The sequence below is a fragment of the Bombina bombina genome, chromosome 7 (genome assembly GCF_027579735.1).
Source record: "Bombina bombina isolate aBomBom1 chromosome 7, aBomBom1.pri, whole genome shotgun sequence".
NCBI classification, from domain to species: domain Eukaryota; kingdom Metazoa; phylum Chordata; class Amphibia; order Anura; family Bombinatoridae; genus Bombina; species Bombina bombina.
The window spans coordinates 200,882,335-200,905,081 of NC_069505.1; the positions used below are offsets into that span (position 1 = coordinate 200,882,335).

The 22,747-nt window shown below is 41.1% G+C and overlaps 1 protein-coding gene across 2 annotated transcripts in view; it reads left to right on the forward strand.

The window, feature by feature from the left end:
• Nucleotides 1-22,747, forward strand: part of PRDM11 (PR/SET domain 11) — a 223,233-nt gene that overhangs the window by 86,352 nt on the left and 114,134 nt on the right. For both annotated transcript variants that reach the window (XM_053720556.1, XM_053720557.1), the window contains exon 5: nucleotides 22,337-22,404. In XM_053720556.1, coding sequence (XP_053576531.1) covers nucleotides 22,337-22,404 — 68 coding nt within the window. The remainder of the gene's footprint in view (nucleotides 1-22,336; nucleotides 22,405-22,747) is intronic.

Below are 22,747 nucleotides of genomic sequence, written 5' to 3' on the forward strand. Positions count from 1 at the left end.
GTTTAAAAGCTTTTCAGGGAAGCTCCCACCCTACCTGAGCAAAATGCTCTCCCCGGCTATTCCCACCTCCTATAACCTCCGATCCAGTACCAGCACATTATTTAGCTTGCCTCAATACAAAAAGAAAGCAGCTCGATACTACTTTTTCCTACAGAGTACCACAATTATGGAACGACCTCCCGCACACTTTTAAACCTTCCCCATGCCTAATATCCTTTAAGAGATCCCTCTCTACATATCTCAAAACAGAATGCACCTGTCATGGTTGATTATATATTTCCTACCTGTTCTATGTTAAATTTCTCTTGTAAGTTGTATCCAGTCCACGGATTCATCCTTTACTTGTGGGATATTCTCCTTCCCTACAGGAAGTGGCAAAGAGAGCATACAGCAGAGCTGTGCATATAGCTCCCCCTCTAGCTCCACCCCCCAGTCATTCTCTTTGCCGGCTCTAAGCAGTAGGGTCTCTCTCAGGAGGGTAAAGTGAATGTGGTGTTAGATTTGTAGTTTTTGTTCTACAAGCAAAAGTTTGTTATTTTAAATGGTACCGGTGTGTACTATTTACTCTCCAGCAGAAAAGGGATGAAGATTTCTGCAGAGAGGAAAATTATTTTAGCATGTTGTAACTAAAATCCACTGCTGTTCCCACACAGGACTGAGGAGTACAAGAAAACTTCAGTTGGGGGGAACGGTTTGCAGATTAGGCTGCAATAAGGTATGTTCAGTCATTTATTTCTAGACAAGACTTTGATAATGCTAGAAAAGGACTGATAAGATCCCCATGAAGGAAGGGTAAGCTTTATTCAGAGCAGTTATGGATAATTCCCTCTCAGTATTTTTATCTAAACTGCCCGTGTTACCTGCAAAGCGTGATAGCTCTGTTTTAAGAACAGATTATGAGCATTCTGACGCTTTAGTAGCCGTATCCGATATACACTCACAACGCTCTGACATGGGGGCGAGGGATGTGCTGTCTGAGGGAGAAGTTTCCGATTCGGGAAAGGTTGCTCCTCAGACAGACTCCGATACGTTGGCTTTTAAATTTAAACTAGAACACCTCGCTTATTACTCAGGGAGGTATTAGTTACTCTGGATGACTGCGACCCTATGGTGGTTCCGGAGAAATTGTGTAAAATGGACAAGTACCTAGAAGTTCCTGTTTACACTGATGTGTTCCCGGTCCCTAAGAGGATTGCGGATATCGTTTCTAGGGAGTGGGATAGACCAGGTATTCCCTTTGTTCCCCCTCCTGCTTTTAAGAAAATGTTCCCCATATCTGACCCCATGCGGGACTCGTGGCAGACGGTCCCTAAGGTAGGGGGGCTGTTTCTTCACTTGCTAAACGCACAACTATACCAATCGAAGACAGTTGTGCTTTTAAAGACCCTATGGATAAAAAATTAGAGGGTTTACTTTAGAAAATTTTTGTTCAACAAGGTTTTCTTCTCCAACCTATTGCGTGCATTGTTCCTGTAACTACTGCAGCTGCTTTCTGGTTCGAGGCGCTGGAAGATGCGCTCCAGACGGAGACCTCATATGACGACATTATGGACAGAATTAAGGCTTTTAAGCTGGCTAATTCTTTTATCACAAATGCCGCTTTCCAAATAGCCAAGTTAGCTGCAAAAAATTCAGGTTTTGCCACTTTAACGCGCAGGGCGTTATCGCTAAAGTCCTGGTCGGCCGATGTGTCGTCAAAATCCAAACTATTGAAAATCCCTTTCAAAGGAAAGACCCTCTTTGGGCCTGAATTAAAGGAGATTATATCAGAAATCACTGGGGGAAAAGGCCATGCTCTCCCCCAGGACAAGTCCTTCAAGACGAAGAACAAACAAAATAATTTTCGTTCCTTTCGGAATTTCAGGAGCGGTCTCGCTTCATCCTCCCCTGCTGCAAAGCAAGAGGGTAACACTTCACAACCCAGGGCAGCCTGGAAACCTTACCAGGGCTGGAACAAGGGTAAACAGGCCAAGAAGCCTGCAGCTGCCTCCAAGACAGCATGATGGGGTTGCCCCAGATCCGGGATCGGATCTAGTAGGGGGCAGACTCTCTCTCTTCGCTCAGGCCTGGGCAAGAGACGTACACGATCCCTGGGCCTTAGAGATTGTTTCCCAGGGATATCTTCTAGAATTCAAGGACTCCCCTCCAAGGGGAAGGTTCCATATTTCTCGTCTGTCTACAGACACGACAAAGAAAGAGGCGTTCTTACGCTGTGTAGAAGACCTACATACAATGGGAGTGATCCACCCAGTTCCAATTGCGGAACAAGGGCTGGGGTTTTACTCAAACCTGTTTGTGGTTCCCAAAAAAGAAGGAACTTTCAGACCAATCCTGGATCTCAAAATTCTAAACAAATTCCTCAGAGTCCCATCATTCAAGATGGAGACCATTTGGACAATCTTACCAATGATCCAGGAGGGTCAATATATGACTACCGTGGATCTAAAGGATGCGTATCTGCACATTCCTATCCACAAAGATCATCACCAGTTTCTCAGGTTTGCCTTTCTGGACAAGCATTATCAGTTTGTGGCTCTCCCTTTCGGGTTGGCCACTGCTCCCAGAATTTTCACAAAGGTGCTAGGGTCCCTCTTGGCAGTGCTAAGACCGCGGGGCATAGCAGTGGCTCCTTATCTAGACGACATCTTAATTCAGGCGTCGACTTTCCAAAGAGCCAAGTCTCACACGGAAATTGTAGTGGCCTTTCTGAGGTCTCACAGGTGGAAGGTGAACATCAAAAAGAGTTCTCTCTCCCCCCTCACAAGAGTTCCCTTCCTAGGAACACTAATAGACTCGGTAGAAATGAAGATATTTTTGACGGAGGTCAGAAAGTTAAAACTCTTAACTACTTGCCGAGCTCTTCATTCCATTCCTCAGCCATCTGTAGCTCAGTGCATGGAGACAATCGGATTAATGGTAGTGGCAATGGATATAGTCCCTTTTGCACGGATACATCTCAGACCACTGCAACTTTGCATGCTCAGACAGTGGAATGGGGATTATGCAGATTTGTCTCCTCAAATACAGTTGGACCAGGGGACCAGAGATTCCCTTCTCTGGTGGTTGTCTCAGGATCACCTGTCTCAGGGAATGTGTTTCCGCAGACCAGAGTGGATCATTGTAACGACCGACGCCAGTCTGTTGGGCTGGGGTGCAGTCTGGGACTCCCTGAAAGCTCAGGGCTTATGGTCTCGGGAAGAAGCTCTTCTCCCGATAAACATTCTGGAACTGAGGGCGATATTCAACGCGCTTCAGGCATGGCCTCAGCTAGCTGCGGCCAAATTCATCAGATTTCAGTCGGACAACATCACGACTGTAGCTTATGTCAATCATCAAGGGGGAACAAGGAGTTCCTTAGCAATGATGGAAGTAACCAAAATAATCAGGTGGGCGGAGGATCACTCTTGCCACCTCTCAGCAATTCACATCCCAGGAGTAGACAACTGGGAGGCGGATTTTCTAAGTCGTCAGACTTTTCACCCGGGGGAGTGGGAACTCCACCCGGAGGTATTTGCCCAGCTGACTCAGCTATGGGGCACTCCAGAATTGGATCTGATGGCGTCCCGTCAGAACACCAAGCTTCCTCTTTACGGGTCCAGGTCCCGGGATCCCCAGGCGGTGCTGATAGATGCTCTAGCAGTGCCTTGGTCCTTCAATCTGGCCTATGTTTTCCCACCTTTTCCTCTCCTCCCTCGTCTGGTTGCCAGAATCAAGCAGGAGAGGGCCTTGGTGATTCTAATAGCGCCTGCGTGGCCACGCAGGACTTGGTATGCAGACCTAGTGGACATGCCATCTGTGCCACCATGGTCACTGCCAATGAGGCAGGACCTTCTTATTCAGGGTCCTTTCAAACATCCAAATCTAATTTCTCTGCGTCTGACTGCTTGTAGATTGAACGCCTAATTCTATCAAAGCGTGGTTATTGATACCCTGATTCAGGCTAGAAAGCCTGTCACCAGGAAAATCTACCATAAGATTTGGCGAAAATATCTTTTTTGGTGCGAATCAAAGGGTTACTCGTGGAGTAAGGTTAGGATTCCCAGGATTTTGTCTTTTCTCCAAGATGGATTGGAGAAAGGATTATCAGCTAGTTCCTTAAGGGGACAGATATCTGCTTTGTCTATTCTTTTTCACAAACGTCTGGCAGAGGTACCAGATGTTCAAACGTTTAGTCAGGCTTTAGTCAGAATCAAGCCTGTTTATAGATCTGTGGCTCCGCCATGGAGTCTGAATTTAGTTCTTTCAGTTTTGCAAGGGGTTCCGTTTGAACCTTTACATTCCATAGATATTAAGCTTTTATCTTGGAAAGTTTTTTTTTTGGTAGCTATCTCTTCTGCTCGAAGAGTTTCAGAGTTATCTGCTTTACAGTGTGATTCACCTTACCTGGTGTTCCATGTAGATAAGGTAGTTTTACGTACCAAACCCGGTTTTCTTCCTAAGGTTGTGTCTAATAGGAATATTAACCAGGAAATTGTTGTTCCTTCTCTGTGTCCTAATCCTTCGTCGAAGAAGGAACGTTTGTTACACAATCTTGATGTGGTTCGTGCTTTAAAGTTCTATTTACAAGCAACTAAGGATTTCAGACAAACAACTTCTTTGTTTGTTATCTATTCTGGTAAGAGGAGAGGTCAGAAGGCGAATGCTACCTCTCTTTCCTTTTGGCTGAAAAGCATCATCCGTTTGGCCTATGAGACTGCTGGCCAGCAGCCTCCTGAAACAATTACTGCTCATTCTACCAGAGCAGTGGCTTCCACATGGGCTTTTAAAAATGAGGCTTCTGTTGAACAGATTTGTAAGGCAGCGACTTGGTCTTCGCTGCATACTTTTTCCAAATTTTACAAATTCGATACTTTTGCTTCTTCTGAGGCTATTTTTGGGAGAAAGGTTTTACAAGCAGTGGTGCCTTCCGCTTAAGGTACCTGTCTTGTTCCCTCACTTCATCCGTGTCCTAAAGCTTTGGTATTGGTATCCCACAAGTAAAGGATGAATCCGTGGACGGGATACACCTTACAAGAGAAAACAGAATTTATGCTTACCTGATAAATTACTTTATCTTGTGGTGTATCCAGTCCACGGCCTGCCCTGTCATTTTAAGACAGGGTTTTTTTATTTTTAACCTACAGTCACCACTGCACCCTATGGTTTCTCCTTTTTCTTCCTAACCTTCGGTCGAATGACTGGGGGGTGGAGCTAGAGGGGGAGCTATATGGACAGCTCTGCTGTGTGCTCTCTTTGTCACTTCCTGTAGGGAAGGAGAATATCCCACAAGTAAAGGATGAATCCGTGGACTGGATACACCACAAGAGAAAGTAATTTATCAGGTAAGCATAAATTCTGTTTTTTGTTCATATATTGTGTATTATTATTGTTTTTGTATTTTATTGTACCCATTGTATCAATGCAATGTTTTGTGTACCCAGGACATACTTGAAAACAAGAGAAATCTCAATGTATCTTTCCTGGTAAAATATTTTATAAATAAAGTCTCCTGCAGCTTGGTACTCCTTCCTTAGATCCAGTGTTAGTGAATACTACACTGGATGGGCTATTCTACTGGACGCAGTCTCCAGCAGCTTGGTACTCCTTCCTTAGATCCAGTGTTAGTGAATACTACACAGGATGATCTCTTCTGCTGGAAGCAGGTCCCTTGTAGTTTGGTATTTCTTCCTTGGATCCTGTATTAGTATGTACTACACATGGTGCGCTCTTCTACTTGACTTAGTTTCCTGCAGCTTGATATGTCTTCCTTAGATCCTGTGTTAGCACAGTACATTGAGTGCTGACAGATAAGTAGGTACCTGCACTCACAAAACTCACAGGCTATTGACATGAACATGTACACATGATTCACATAGCCTGGGGTCATAGTTACATACACCAGATAACTTTACATACAGTTTTAGGCACTTTTGGACACTTTTACACATTTACAATAACATTGAGGTACTGTCTCTTTAACCCTGTCCCGGATGCGAATGTGAACAAAGGGCTAAATTGGAATGCACATGATCACCACTGAAATCATGTGACTCAAAAATGTACTAATTGGTTCCTCGGGGACTGCCTGCATTTGCTAGGTACACCTCGTCAGATCCAGCAGTGTTTACTTGAGGAGGGGAGCAGAACGCCAGAATAGTTCCATGCCGTCCTAAGGGCTTTTAGGCCCAGCACCTTTAAGATGGCATGGAATATCCTAAGGGTGTTAATGGGTTAAAGTTGTTTCTAGTATTTATTACATACAAGAGCTCTGCTCCTCCTTCTCAGAAGGCTCTCAAATGATCAGGAACATCTCTGACGCTGGTGATCTCATTTTGCTAAGTTTCTAAGCTTCCTTCTGTGCAGACCTCAAGGAGTTAACACTTTCCCTCCATATCTGTTCTCTGTTCCTCCTTTTCCTCACATACGGCCATCTTTACTGACACAATAAAATTTATCATTAAAGCCTTAGTGGTAAGCACCCTAAATAACTAGAGTTTTACATAAATATATATTGATTTCACCCTTTATTGACTGTCATTTTTTTATATTTTAAAGTACACATTTCTTTCATGTAATTAGCAAGAGTCCATGAGCTAGTGACGTATGGGATATACATTCCTACCAGGAGGGGCAAAGTTTCACAAACCTCAAAATGCCTATAAATACACCCCTCACCACACCCACAATTCAGTTTTACAAACTTTGCCTCCGATGGAGGTGGTGAAGTAAGTTTGTGCTAGATTCTACGTTGATATGCGCTCCGCAGCAAGTTGGAGCCCGGTTTTCCTCTCAGCGTGCAGTGAATGTCAGAGGGATGTGAGGAGAGTATTGCCTATTTGAATGCAGTGATCTCCTTCTAAGGGGTCTATTTCATAGGTTCTCTGTTATCGGTCGTAGAGATTCATCTCTTACCTCCCTTTTCAGATCGACGATATACTCTTATATATACCATTACCTCTGCTGATTCTCGTTTCAGTACTGGTTTGGCTTTCTACAAACATGTAGATGAGTGTCCTGGGGTAAGTAAATCTTATTTTCTGTGACACTCTAAGCTATGGTTGGGCACTTTGTTTATAAAGTTCTAAATATATGTATTCAAACATTTATTTGCCTTGACTCAGAATGTTCAACTTTCCTTATTTTTCAGACAGTCAGTTTCATATTTGGGATAATGCATTTGATTTAATTCATTTTTTCTTACCTTCAAAAATTTGACTTTTTTCCCTGTGGGCTGTTAGGCTCGCGGGGGCTGAAAATGCTTCATTTTATTGCGTCATTCTTGGCGCAGACTTTTTTCATACGTGTCGCCGGAAGTTGCATCATTTTTTGACGTTATTTTGCGCCAAAAATGTCGGCGTTCCGGATGTGGCGTCATTTTTGGCGCCAAAAAGCATTTAGGCGCCAAATAATGTGGGCGTCTTATTTGGCGCTAAAAAATATGGGCGTCGCTTTTGTCTCCACATTATTTAAGTCTCATTTTTCATTGCTTCTGGTTGCTAGAAGCTTGTTCTTTGGCATTTTTTCCCATTCCTGAAACTGTCATTTAAGGAATTTGATCAATTTTGCTTTATATGTTGTTGTTTTTTCTCTTACATATTGCAAGATGTCTCACGTTGCATCTGAGTCAGAAGATACTACAGGAAAATCGCTGTCTAGTGCTGGATCTACCAAAGCTAAGTGTATCTGCTGTAAACTTTTGGTAGCTATTCCTCCAGCTGTTGTTTGTATTGATTGTCATGACAAACTTGTTAATGCAGATAATATTTCCTTTAGTAAAGTACCATTGCCTGTTGCAGTTCCTTCAACATCTAAGGTGCAGAATGTTCCTGATGACATAAGAGATTTTGTTTCTGAATCCATAAAGAAGGCTATGTCTGTTATTTCTCCTTCTAGTAAACGTAAAAAATCTTTTAAAACTTCTCTCCCTACAGATGAATTTTTAAATGAACATCATCATTCTGATTCTGATGACTCTTCTGGTTCAGAGGATTCTGTCTCAGAGGTTGATGCTGATAAATCTTCATATTTATTTAAAATGGAATTTATTCGTTCTTTACTTAAAGAAGTTCTAATTGCTTTAGAAATAGAGGATTCTGGTCCTCTTGATACTAATTCTAAACGTTTGGATAAGGTATTTAAATCTCCTGTGGTTATTCCAGAAGTTTTTCCTGTTCCTAATGCTATTTCTGCAGTAATTTCCAAAGAATGGGATAAATTGGGTAATTCATTTACTCCTTCTAAACGTTTTAAGCAATTATATCCTGTGCCGTCTGACAGATTAGAATTTTGGGACAAAATCCCTAAGGTTGATGGGGCTATTTCTACCCTTGCTAAACGTACTTCTATTCCTACGTCAGATGGTACTTCGTTTAAGGATCCTTTAGATAGGAAAATTGAATCCTTTCTAAGAAAAGCTTATCTGTGTTCAGGTAATCTTCTTAGACCTGCTATATCTTTGGCTGATGTTGCTGCAGCTTCAACTTTTTGGTTGGAAACCTTAGCGCAACAAGTAACACATCATGATTCTCATGATATTATTATTCTTCTTCAGCATGCTAATAATTTTATCTGTGATGCCATCTTTGATATTATCAGGGTTGATGTCAGGTTTATGTCTCTAGCTATTTTAGCTAGAAGAGCTTTATGGCTTAAGACTTGGAATGCTGATATGGCTTCTAAATCAACTCTACTTTCCATTTCTTTCCAGGGTAACAAATTATTTGGTTCTCAGTTGGATTCTATTATTTCAACTGTTACTGGCGGGAAAGGAACTTTTTTACCACAGGATAAAAAATCTAAGGGTAAAAACAGAGCTAATAATCGTTTTCGTTCCTTTCGTTTCAACAAAGAACAAAAACCTGATCCTTCATCCTCAGGAGCAGTTTCAGTTTGGAAACCATCTCCAATCTGGAATAAATCCAAGCCAGCCAGAAAGGCAAAGCCTGCTTCTAAGTCCACATGAAGGTGCGGCCCTCATTCCAGCTCAGCTGGTAGGGGGCAGGTTACGTTTTTTCAAAGAAATTTGGATCAATTCTGTTCACAATCTTTGGATTCAGAACATTGTTTCAGAAGGGTACAGAATTGGTTTCAAGTTGAGACCTCCTGCAAAGAGATTTTTTCTTTCCCGTGTCCCAGTAAATCCAGTAAAAGCTCAAGCATTTCTGAATTGTGTTTCAGATCTAGAGTTGACTGGAGTAATTGTGCCAGTTCCAGTTCAGGAACAGGGGATGGGGTTTTATTCAAATCTCTTCATTGTACCAAAGAAGGAGAATTCCTTCAGACCAGTTCTGGATCTAAAAATATTGAATCGTTATGTAAGGATACCAACGTTCAAGATGGTAACTGTAAGGACTATCTTGCCTTTTGTTCAGCAAGGGAATTATATGTCCACAATAGATTTACAGGATGCATATCTGCATATTCCGATTCATCCGGATCATTATCGGTTCCTGAGATTCTCTTTTCTGGACAAGCATTACCAGTTTGTGGCTCTGCCGTTTGGCCTTGCTACAGCTCCAAGAATTTTTACAAAGGTTCTCGGTGCCCTTCTGTCTGTAATCAGAGAACAGGGTATTGTGGTATTTCCTTATTTGGACAATATCTTGGTACTTGCTCAGTCTTTACATTTAGCAGAATTTCATACGAATCGACTTGTGTTGTTTCTTCAAGATCATGGTTGGAGGATCAATTTACAAAAAAGTTCATTGATTCCTCAGACAAGGGTAACCTTTCTGGGTTTCCAAATAGATTCAGTGTCCATGACTCTGTCTTTAACAGACAAGTGGCGTCTAAAACTGATGGCAGCTTGTCGAAACCTTCAGTCACAATCATTTCCTTCGGTAGCCTTATGCATGGAAATTCTAGGTCTTATGACTGCTGCATCGGACGCGATCCCCTTTGCTCGTTTTCACATGCGACCTCTTCAGCTTTGTATGCTGAATCAATGGTGCAAGGATTACACAAAGATATCTCAATTAATATCTTTAAAACCGATTGTTCGACACTCTCTAACGTGGTGGACGGATCACCATCGTTTAATTCAGGGGGCTTCTTTTGTGCTTCCGACCTGGACTGTAATTTCAACAGATGCAAGTCTCACAGGTTGGGGAGCTGTGTGGGGATCTCTGACGGCACAAGGAGTTTGGGAATCTCAGGAGGTGAGATTACCGATCAATATTTTGGAACTCCGTGCAATTTTCAGAGCTCTTCAGTTTTGGCCTCTTCTGAAGAGAGAATCGTTCATTTGTTTTCAGACAGACAATGTCACAACTGTGGCATACATCAATCATCAAGGAGGAACTCACAGTCCTCTGGCTATGAAAGAAGTATCTCGAATTTTGGTTTGGGCGGAATCCAGCTCCTGTCTAATCTCTGCGGTTCATATCCCAGGTGTAGACAATTGGGAAGCGGATTATCTCAGTCGCCAAACGTTGCATCCGGGCGAATGGTCTCTTCACCCAGAGGTATTTCTTCAGATCGTTCAAATGTGGGAACTTCCAGAAATAGATTTGATGGCGTCCCATCTAAACAAGAAACTTCCCAGGTATCTGTCCAGATCCCGGGATCCTCAGGCGGAGGCAGTGGATGCATTATCACTTCCTTGGAAGTATCATCCTGCCTATATCTTTCCGCCTCTAGTTCTTCTTCCAAGAGTAATCTCCAAGATTCTGAAGGAATGCTCGTTTGTTCTGCTGGTAGCTCCGGCATGGCCTCACAGGTTTTGGTATGCGGATCTTGTCCGGATGGCCTCTTGCCAACCGTGGACTCTTCCGTTAAGACCAGACCTTCTGTCACAAGGTCCTTTTTTCCATCAGGATCTGAAATCCTTAAATTTAAAGGTATGGAGATTGAACGCTTGATTCTTCGTCAAAGAGGTTTCTCTGACGCTGTGATTAATACTATGTTACAGGCTCGTAAATCTGTATCTAGAGAGATATATTATAGAGTCTGGAAGACTTATATTTCTTGGTGTATTTCTCATCATTTTTCTTGGCATTCTTTTAGAATTCCGAGAATTTTACAGTTTCTTCAGGATGGTTTAGATAAAGGTTTGTCCGCAAGTTCCTTGAAAGGACAAATCTCTGCTCTTTCTGTTCTTTTTCACAGAAAGATTGCTATTCTTCCTGATATTCATTGTTTTGTACAAGCTTTGGTTCGTATAAAACCTGTCATTAAGTCAATTTCTCCTCCTTGGAGTTTGAATTTGGTTCTGGGGGCTCTTCAAGCTCCTCCGTTTGAACCTATGCATTCATTGGACATTAAATTACTTTCTTGGAAAGTTTTGTTCCTTTTGGCCATCTCTTCTGCCAGAAGAGTTTCTGAATTATCTGCTCTTTCTTGTGAGTCTCCTTTTCTGATTTTTCATCAGGATAAGGCGGTGTTGCGAACTTCTTTTGAATTTTTACCTAAAGTTGTGAATTCCAACAACATTAGTAGAGAAATTGTGGTTCCTTCATTATGTCCTAATCCTAAGAATTCTAAGGAGAAATCGCTGCATTCTTTGGATGTTGTTAGAGCTTTGAAATATTATGTTGAAGCTACTAAATCTTTCAGAAAGACTTCTAGTCTATTTGTTATCTTTTCCGGTTCTAGAAAAGGCCAGAAAGCTTCTGCCATTTCTTTGGCATCTTGGTTGAAATCTTTAATTCATCTTGCCTATGTTGAGTCGGGTAAAACTCCGCCTCAGAGAATTACAGCTCATTCTACTAGGTCAGTTTCTACTTCCTGGGCGTTTAGGAATGAAGCTTCGGTTGATCAGATTTGCAAAGCAGCAACTTGGTCCTCTTTGCATACTTTTACTAAATTCTACCATTTTGATGTATTTTCTTCTTCTGAAGCAGTTTTTGGTAGAAAAGTACTTCAGGCAGCGGTTTCAGTTTGAATCTTCTGCTTATGTTTTTCGTTAAACTTTATTTTGGGTGTGGATTATTTTCAGCAGGAATTGGCTGTCTTTATTTTATCCCTCCCTCTCTAGTGACTCTTGTGTGGAAAGATCCACATCTTGGGTAATCATTATCCCATACGTCACTAGCTCATGGACTCTTGCTAATTACATGAAAGAAAACATAATTTATGTAAGAACTTACCTGATAAATTCATTTCTTTCATATTAGCAAGAGTCCATGAGGCCCGCCCTTTTTTTGGGGTGGTTATGATTTTTTTGTATAAAGCACAATTATTCCAATTCCTTATTTTATATGCTTTCGCACTTTTTTCTTATCACCCCACTTCTTGGCTATTCGTTAAACTGAATTGTGGGTGTGGTGAGGGGTGTATTTATAGGCATTTTGAGGTTTGGGAAACTTTGCCCCTCCTGGTAGGAATGTATATCCCATACGTCACTAGCTCATGGACTCTTGCTAATATGAAAGAAATGAATTTATCAGGTAAGTTCTTACATAAATTATGTTTTTTCTCTTAAAAAGACAGTACCCAATTTTGTTTTGATTCCCTCACAGGGACTTTAGTCTTTCTGTGCCAGCTATAATGTATTTATGTGCTGCTATCTAATATTAGATACTTGCCTCTCCTTACTAATCTTAATCATTATAGAGCAAACTGGTGCAGCTTAAGTCTTAGGACTTAACACTGATCCCTTAGAAGGGCAATCTAGTGATAATTTAATCTCTTATCATAGGTATTTGCTGTGTAAGAAAGTGTAAGTGTGCCCCCCTACTCAGCTTTGTAACCTAAGGGTTTAATCTGTGTCTATTGCCAGACAGGGTTATGCATTATTGCATTTGCAGCAGAGTACTCAGGATTTTGTTACTACCAGGGTTATCCCCTGGACAGTTCTACTGAGCTGTCCCCTAACTTAAAACAGTTCATTCACTCTGCAATTTCACAACTGATTGCTTTCATGCCTCCACCAGTTAAACACATATGCATGCAAAGGAACAGAACCCTTCACAGGTCCTGGGCTCATTTGGGACAATTTATACAGAATGTATCATTAGTACAATTTATAATTAGAATCCCGCTTCTCAGCTGAGGACAATTATTCAGAAACCCATGACCCACTTCTGAATTAAGTAGCAAAAGTTTTATTTCAAATTGGAGCACATACACACTCTATTGCACAACATTTTGACTTGCCTTGCATATTGGGGACTCCCCATGTACAGTCAAACAATTTGTGAAAAAAACTGATAACCTTTTTTGTGACTGCTTTAAATAATTTATCTACCTTCCTGGTTTCTGAGCTTATTAGCAAGAAATGGAACAAACTAGACATTCCCTTTGTTTCCTTGGCCAAATTAAAAAATGTCTTTCCTTTACCTTCTGAAAAATTGGAGGTGTTGGAGACCATTACAAAGATGGACAGTGATATTTTTACTTTACCGTTCCTTTAGAGGGTAGTACCTCTTCTATCATATAGCGATCCTTTCATCTGGTAGGCTAAATGTTTCCTCCAGCTGAAAGAATGTCCTGAGGAAACCTTAAAGTTTTCTGTCCATAGGATAGAAGGTGGATAAATGTAGCCACCAATCAGCAAGCACTATCCAGGATGCTGAACCAAAAATGGGTCGGCTCATAAGCTTACATTCCTGCTTTTTCAAATAAAGATACCAAGAGAACGAAGAAAAATGTATAATAGAAGTAAATTAGAAAGTTGCTTAAAATTGCAAGCTCTATCTGAATCATGAAAGAAAAAAAAATGTGTTCAGTATCCCTTTAAGTTCAAACAGAAATCAACATGAAGGTGCAGCCCCCAACCCAGACACTGGTCGGGCGTCTGACTTAACTTTTTTAACTTTTTTCAGGAGGCTTTCAGAAAATTCTGTTGACCTTCCTTTGGTCTTGAACATCATTTCCTAGGGGTATCTCATAGCTTTTCAGTCCCATCCTCCTCAAGGAAGATACCTCCTGTCTCATGTTCCAAAAGATCATGTGTAACAGACTTAGAAGCCATGGGAGTGATTATTCTGCTCCCCTTGGGGTAGAAAATTCAGGTGTTCTATTCAAGCCTTTTTTCATTGTTCCAAAGAAAGTAATGACTTACAGGCTGAACATTTTGCACTATATTACCCTTAGTGGAGGAGGATACATTTTTGTCTAACATAGACTTGAAAGATGCTTATTTGCATATCCCTGTTCACAGGGATCATACAAAATTTCTCAGATTTGCCTTTCTTAGCAGGCATTAGCAATGTGTGCCACTCCCATTTGATCTGGCACCAGCACCAAGTATTTTCTCAAAGCTTCTTGGATCTCTTTTGTACGTATTGAGAGTTCAGGGCTCAGCAGTAGCTCCTTACTTAGACTACATTCTGGTACGAGCTGCCTCTTTCAGATGGCTCAGAAACATATGAACACAGTTTCTTCAGTTCCTTCATTCCCATAGTTGGAGAATTAAACTCTCAATAAGCTCTCTACTGCCACATACCGGAGTTGCCTTTCTTGGCTTCATCATAAACTCTGTAACAATCAGACTCTCTCACAGATGCTCTCAAACTAAAATTGCAGAAGCCCTGTCCTCTTCTCCATCAAACTGGTTGGTCTCATAGTAGCGGCATCAGATTCCATTCAATTTGCCAGATTCCACTTACATTCTTTTAGCTTCAAATGTCGCAACAGTGGAATGGAGATTTAACAGTATTTCTCAGAAGATCTCTTTAGACTTCAAGACAAGGCAATCTCTAACTTGGTGGCAGACTCGCCAATTTAGATTTAGGAAGCTTCTGCCCTGTATCAGAATTGGGTAGCATTTACCACATACCTCAGCTTGCTGAGTTGGAGCACAGTCTGGGGTTTAAAAAATGTTCAGGGGGTTTGGTCTCCTCGGGAAGTGAGGTTTCTGATCAACATCTTAGTGATCCATGCAACTTTCAATGCTCCACAGGGCTGGCCCCTGTTTTCTGAGGTTTCAGTGAGACAATGTCATGGTGGTACTCAAAGTGACGTAGCAATGAAAGAGGTAGCCGTATTCTGACTTAAGCAGATCACCATTATTGCTTGATTCCAGATATTCACATTATGGGTGTGGACAATGGGGAAGCGGACTTCCTCAGTCATCACTACCTTTGCCCCTGACAATGGTCTTTGGTTCAGGATGTTGGGGAAAGCCAGACATAGACTTTATGGATTCTCGCTTGAATTACAAGCTACCCCAGTATTATTGAAGATAATGAGATCCACAAGCGACACTATTAGATGCACCAGTGATTTTCTGGTCTTTCAGTTTGATTTACATCTTTCTTCCTTTCGCTTTACTATTGAGTATTGTAGCCATGAAAAAACAGTAAAGGGCATCCGTGATTTTAATTGCTCTTGCATGGCTTTGCAGGACGTGGTACTCGGATCTGGTACAGTTGTTCTCAAGCCAGCCTTGGTGTTTTCCTCTCAGGAAGATCTCTTCTCCCATCAAGATCCCAAGTCTCAATTTGTCAGCATGGCAATTGAATGTTTGATTTTGTCTCAGAGAGTTTTTTTCAGATCAAGTGATAGACACTGATTCAGGCCAGAAAGACTGTTACATGGCGTATTTATCACAAAGTATTCCTTTCCTGGTGTGACTCTAAGAATTACCATTGGAACTCTTTTTAGATTTCTTGAAGTCTTAATTTTTTGCAGGATGGTCTGGATAATTGTTATTCAGCTAGTTCCTTTAAATGCCAAATGTCTGCTCTTTTAGTCTTCCTGACATTCTAGCCTTATGTTCAAGATTTGTTCAGGATAAGACCAGTTATGCCTGCTTCCCCTACGTGGAACCTTAACTTGGTCTTGAGGGCTTCTTCAGGCACAGATATTTGTACCAATGCATAGTTAGGGCATGCAACTGTTGTCTTGAAAGGTTCTCTTTCTCTTAGCCTTTTCCTCACCCAGAAGAGCATCTGAGCTTTCTGCTCCATCTTGTGATTCTCCTTACCTGATTTTTTTTTTTTTTTATCAGGATAAAGCAGTGTTTAGAACAAACTACGCTTTCCTTCCTAAGGTTTTTTCTGTTTGAAAACATCAATTAGGAAATTATAACAAAGTAACAAAGCAGATGAGGTTGAAAAAAGTCTATCGAGTTCAACCCATACAAATCTTAATATACTTTTCATATCGTATTGGCATCTACCTCCTCAGGTAAGGAGTTCCACAATTTGATTGCTCTTACAGTACAGTATGCTTTCCTCGCTTGCGTCAATGCCTGTTTTAAAATATGCTAGTATCTTATTAGCCTTAGAAGCTGCTGCCCTGCATTGTGCACCCATCCTTATCTTGTTATCTTTTACTACTATTACCCAAATCCCTTTCCTCTTCTGTTTGGGTAAGTCTAGTACTAGATAAATAATAGATTGCCTGCTTATTTTTACTTCCAAAATATAAAACCTTGCATTTTCCAGTATTCTCATTTCCATTTACCTGCACATTCTTCTAATTTTTGTAGATCCCTTTGTAAAGCAAGTTCATCCTGCCCTGACCTAATGACTTTACACAACTTTGTATCATCATCTGCAAAAATATAGATCTTGCTATTTAATCATTGCTCCAAGTCATTATTTTTTTTTTTTTTAAAAAAGAACAGGGCCCTGTACTGATTCCTAGTGGACTCCACTGATTACCGTACCTTTGTTCAATCTGAGTATGATCCGTTTACTACTACTCCTTATTACCAGTACCTTTGCAAACACCTTTAAAAAATCCATGTATAATAGTATACTGACTGCGACATATATAATACTATACTGACTGCAACATCTATAACGTCATACTGACTGGGACTGATTGCGACATGTATAATATACTGACTGTGACGTGTATAATATTATACTGACTGCAACATATATATTATACTGACTGCAACATCTATAACATCATACTGACTGGAACTGATTGCGACATGTATAATATCATACTAACTGTGACGTGTATAATACTATATTGACTGCAACATCTATAACATCATACTGACTGGTACTGATTGCGACATTTATAATATCATACTAGGAGAAATAGAAAACAACAGAGGGGCACCTCATGTGTAGTATTGTCTAGATGAAGACATAGAAAGAGTATCAAAATAGCCAAATGAGTACTCCCATACTCCAGGAGCACACTTATGTGCTGGTAGGGGCGGGCTGTAGATTTAGGAGGGTGTAACAGCTCACCCGTTCAAGGATGCTTCCAGTGCTGTGGTGCTGCAACAGGTGTGAAAAAACAACAAAGAGCACTATATGTGCAGACCATTAAGTATAAAACAAAGGTGTGTACTTGATAGTATAAAGTAGGTACTCACATACTCCAAGAGCACACCAATGTGCTGGTAGGAACAGGCTGCAGATTTAGGCAGGTGTGGCAGCTCACAGAAGCAAACAATCTTTTTGATATTAGTACAGCAGGAACAAAAACAGGCTTGATGCTTCACAGTAGCTATACCAAAATATAGGATATCCCTTTTCAGGGATTTGCAGGCAGAAGGTAGGAAAAGAGATCAACTTCAAAAGTAAAAGCTGCAAATATTTATTAAAAACAAAGAGTTAAAAACAACACCAGGGTTGTTATAAAAAGTGGATTACAGGGTCACCCAGTTGGCCCCAATAATTGCAACGCGTTTCTCGGTTAGCAAACCGTTTCATCAGATGCCTGGGATCCTGATCGGAACAGCCAATAGAATGCGAGCTCAATCTGATTGGATCAGCCAATCGGATTGAACTTGAATCTGATTGGCTGATTCAATCAGCCAATCAGATTTTTCCTACCTTAATTCTGATTGGCTGATAGAATCCTATCAGCCAATCGGAATTCGAGGGACCCCATCTTGGAGGACGTCACTTAAAGGAACCTTCATTCGTCGGGAGTCGCCGGAAGAAGAGGATGGATCCGCGTCGCCTCCTTCAAGATGGTCCCGCTCCGCGCCAGATGAATGAAGATAGAAGACGCCGCCTGGATGAACATGTCTACCGGTCCGGATGTCCTCTTCTTGCCGGATAGGATGAAGACTTCGGACCCTCTTCTGGACCTCTTCTTGCCGGATAGGATGAAGACTTTGGACCCTCTTCTGGACGGATCGGTGATACCCGGCGTGGTGAAGATAAGGTAGGGAGATCTTCAGGGGCTTAGTGTTAGGTTTTTTAAGGGGTGTTTGGGTTAGATTAGGGGTATGTGGGTGGTGGGTTGTAATGTTGGGGGGGGGGGGTATTGTATGTTTATTTAAATGCAAAAGAGCTGTTTTCTTTGGGGCATGCCCCGCAAAAGGCCCTTTTAAGGTCTGGTAAGGTAAAAGAGCTGTTAACTTTTTATTTTAGAATAGGGTAGGGCATTTTTTTATTTTGGGGGGCTTTGTTATTTTTTTAGGGGGCTTAGAGTAGGTGTAATTAGTTTAAAATTCTTGTAATCTTTTTTTATTTTTTGTAATTTAGTGTTTGGTTTTTTTTGTAATTTAGTTTAGTTGATTTTTTTTTTTTTAAATTATATTTTTTATTGAAGTTTCGACAAACAATGAGATATATAATGCAATAACAATTGTCCATGCATCAGTTTGACAACAAAGTATAACATACAATGATATGACAAAAGGGTTATTCATATAGTTAGTGAGGGAGTATCTGTTCCAGACGGTAAATTGAGTCAAGAGTTTTAGGATTTGCAAAAAATAATCATAACAGTATGAATATTAAAAGGTTGGCCAGAACCAATATAACCCAAACTATGTCTGAAAAGGTGTCCGTTTTACGCCTGGACAAGTTATGATGAGACTTAATTTTAAATTTTAGTGATAGGGATCTAATCTCTGCCCCTATAGAATGAATAAAGTGAAAATTTCCATTTTGATGTGGGGAGTTAGAATTGAGAATAACCACGAGAAGGTCAGGGTGGACAAGAAAGAAGAGGGATTACAGTGGGCAAGAGCCACTTGAATTGTGGAAGGGGAGGGGGAGGAAAAAGCGGGGAGGGCGGAGCCTACTATTAAGGGGTAATAAGATAAGCATATTTATGGGACTATGTAAGTTGTTAATGTACAAAAGGTAATGACCAGAATGACCAAAATGGGGACCTGTGGGGAGCATTTTGTAAGTGATGTGAGTCTAAGAGGTTGAGATAGAAGTAGCAATGGTGACTGAGGTGTGGGGATGGGGTCAGGACTTTCTGTTTAGACCTTAGTGGGGGGTATGCAGTAAGAGAGGTAATTGACATAGAGTTTAGTCATCTGCAAAGTGTTTCTTATCTAAAGGCAATACTACAGAAGTAAACAGGTAGTTTGTCATTATTTATAGTGGTCAGGACAAACTCACTCAGCGTACAGAGATATCATATCTAAAAAGTCCTCCAACTACCTGTAAGATGTAAATAGCTATATGCAACAATTACCATTCTGCCTGTAGTTTACAGAGGAAGCCTCCATAACATATGCAGGAACCTTAACAGTCATCTAAATCTCATACAAAGAGTAATAAAGGGATGAAACCGCATGGCTGCAGACTTAATTAACTCTAGATAAACAGCAGGAACATTTTATGCATGAGATTTCTACAAACATGTCTAACATTCTTCCACAGTACCCCATCATAGAAAAAAAAAGCAATAAAGGAAACAAAATACAACGATGTCAAAGAGTAAAAAAACTAGGATCACAGAACTATTTAGTACTTGGGAATACCGCAGATGGGCACTAGGTATAGTGAAAGCTTCAATCACCCAATGCCCATCTTATGGCGTAGCCTTGTTTGAGGATCAGGAAGGGCGCTGCTAGCCTGTGTGATACCCTCTGTGTTGTGTCTCCGGATCAGTAAGTACTCTATATCGTGAGCCAGGGGAAAGTCCAAGCTCATGATTTCCCTAATATGTCTTCTGTGAGTCAGGCCGGGTGATAGCGACGCTGGATACAGTTGAGAGAGGCAGTGTGACACATTCACCATCCAGTCTGACCACTTATACAAGCAGTAAAGTCTATTCGTAGTGAGAGTCTCGATAGTTACTGGAGGGGTGAACAGGTAGGTGTCGCTGGTCATGTGTAGTAGGTTTAGCTGAGGAGTTCCGGGTGAGCTATGTGCTCCGGTGTCTATAAACTTAGGACTGTCCATCTGAGGGAGAGAGCCCGAGCTGTCCATCTGAGGTAGTGAGCCCTCGTAGCGTAGCTTTGGTCTCTGGGCTAGTGGTGGGCAGTTAGTTACTGCAGGCGATACGCAGCTAGGTGCTAGTAGAATCTCAGCTTCCTCCGCTAAGATCTTGAACAACCTCTTGATGTCGAGATAGGTGTTGATGGCTGAGGGTTCATCACAGGTCCCCACGTTGATACCGTGTGCATTGTCGCTCCCTTGATAGTCAACGGCTGCCATGTCAGATAGTTTCATGTACTGTCAAACTTGTCCTGCGTTAGCCTTCTCATGTAGATAAGATGGCTGCCAGCATGTGGTCTAATAGATCTCACGCCAGGATTACTTCAAACAGCTTTGTCCTAGATTACCCTAAAGTCTTCAGATTTCGTCTATACAAACTAAGGGTTGTTAGGTATTCAGTGATAGACACTTCCATAGAGCAGAACGGTCATGTATAATGGTTTTAGTAATAATTTGCCGGAGCTGTGTTAGTATGCGACCGTTCAGACTCAGTGCCGGCTCCGCCCCTAGTTTAGTTGATTTAATTGTAGATAATTGTAGATAGTTTAGTTAATTAATTTATTGATAGTGTAGTGTTAGGTTTAATTGTAACTTAGGTTAGGAATTATTTTACAGGTAATTTTGTACTTATTTTAACTAGGTAGCTATTAAATAGTTATTAACTATTTAATAGCTATTGTACCTAGTTAAAATAAATACAAAGTTGCCTGTAAAATAAATATAAATGCTAAAATAGCTACAATATAATTATTCGTTATATTGTAGCTATATTAGGGTTTATTTTACAGGTAAGTATTTAGCTTTAAATAGGATTAATTTATTTAATAAGAGTTAATTTATTTCGTTAGATAAAAATTATATTTAACTTAGGGGGGTGTTAGGGTTAGACTTAGCTTTAGGGGTTAATACATTTATTATAGTAGCGGGGAGGTCCGGTCGGCAGATTAGGGGTTAATACTTTTAGTTAGGTGTCGGCGATGTTAGGGAGGGCAGATTAGGGGTTAATACTATTTATTATAGGATTTTTGAGGCGGGAGTGAGGCGGTTTAGGGGTTAATACATTTATTATAGTGGCGGCAAGGTCCGGTCGGCAGATTAGGGGTTAATAAGTGTAGGTAGGTAGCGGCGACGTTGGGGGGGGGGCAGATTAGGGGTTAATAAATATTATGTAGGTGTCGGCGATGTTAGGGGCAGCAGATTAGGGGTACATATGGATAATGTAGGTTGCGGCGGTGTGCGGTCGGCAGATTAGGGGGTTAAAAATTTTTATTAGAGTGGCGGCGATGTGGGGGGACCTCGGTTTAGGGGTACATAGGTAGTTTATGGGTGTTAGTGTACTTTAGAGCACAGTAGTTAAGAGCTTTATGAACCGGCGTTAGCCCATAAAGCTCTTAACTCCTGACTTTTTTCTGCGTCTGGAGTCTTGTTGTTAGAGTTCTAACGCTCACTTCAGCCAAGACTCTAAATACCAGCGTTAGGAAGATCCCATTGAAAAGATAGGATTCGCAATTGACGTAAGGGGATCTGCGGTATGGAAAAGTCGTGGCTGGAAAGTGAGCGTTAGACCCTTTCCTGACTGACTCTAAATACCAGCGGGCGGCCAAAACCAGCGTTAGGACTTTTTTAGGGTTTCAAGGTGTCCAATATATAACTGGGGGGGGGGGTGGCGGCGCAGTAGCGGGTGAAGCAACCTCCCTGAAATGAGTTTTTGCAGGTTGGGATGCCTGATACACACACACACCTTTTGGGGTTGTGGATTTATTTTTTTCGGTGAAAGAAAAAAGATTTCTTAAACCTTGGGTATTAGTTCCCAGGAGTAATGGATTGTGGACTCTCACCACATGTATGAAAGAAAACATAATTTATTCTTACCTGATAAATTCATCTCTTTCATGGTGGTGACGAGAGCCCACCCTGTGTTTTTTTTTGGTGTTGGTTTAATTCTTGTGCTCATCTTCTTTCCTTCCTCTTTTTTTTTTTTTTGCTCTTATTTATTTTCCTACCTCATATCGCTTGGCTATACGTTAGATTGAGGTACCTGTGAGGTGGGAGGGGTTTTATAGAGCTCTTGGGGTGTGGGAATCTTTGCCTCCTCCTAGTGGTAGAGAAGAGTAATTACAATGAGTAATGGATCATGGCCATTAACCACCATGAAATAAATGTATTTATCAGATAAGCATGATGTTTTTGTGGTAATTTCACTGCCCCATGAGCTTATTTTTATCTCAGTGTTTCCGTAATGTGTGTGTGTATATATATATTTCCTCTGTTTTATCACCTTGTGAATTGTGGCCTTTCCCCTCTTTATGCAGATAGTGGATAAAGACAACCAATACAAATCTATTGATGGGACAGATGAGGCTTGCGCCAACTGGATGAGGTGAGTTGCAGAGCTGAAGTTTGGATTTTGACAGTTTTTAGGGGGTCACGTTGAGCTGAAATTGTATTTCTGTTATTACTGACGGGAACTTACAGAGCAAGAAGAGACAATGATAGTAAGACAGGCTACTATTATTTATAACACAGTGCGTTCTCACCCTAACAAGTACCGTATGTGCAGCAGGGAGCGTATTATTACTGACAGGAACTTACAGAGCAAGAAGAGACAATGATAGTAAGACAGGCTGCTATTATTTATATACACAGTGCGCTCTCACCCTAACAAGTAGCGTATGTTCAGCAGGGGGTGTATTATTACTAGTAGGGAACTTACAGAGCAAGAG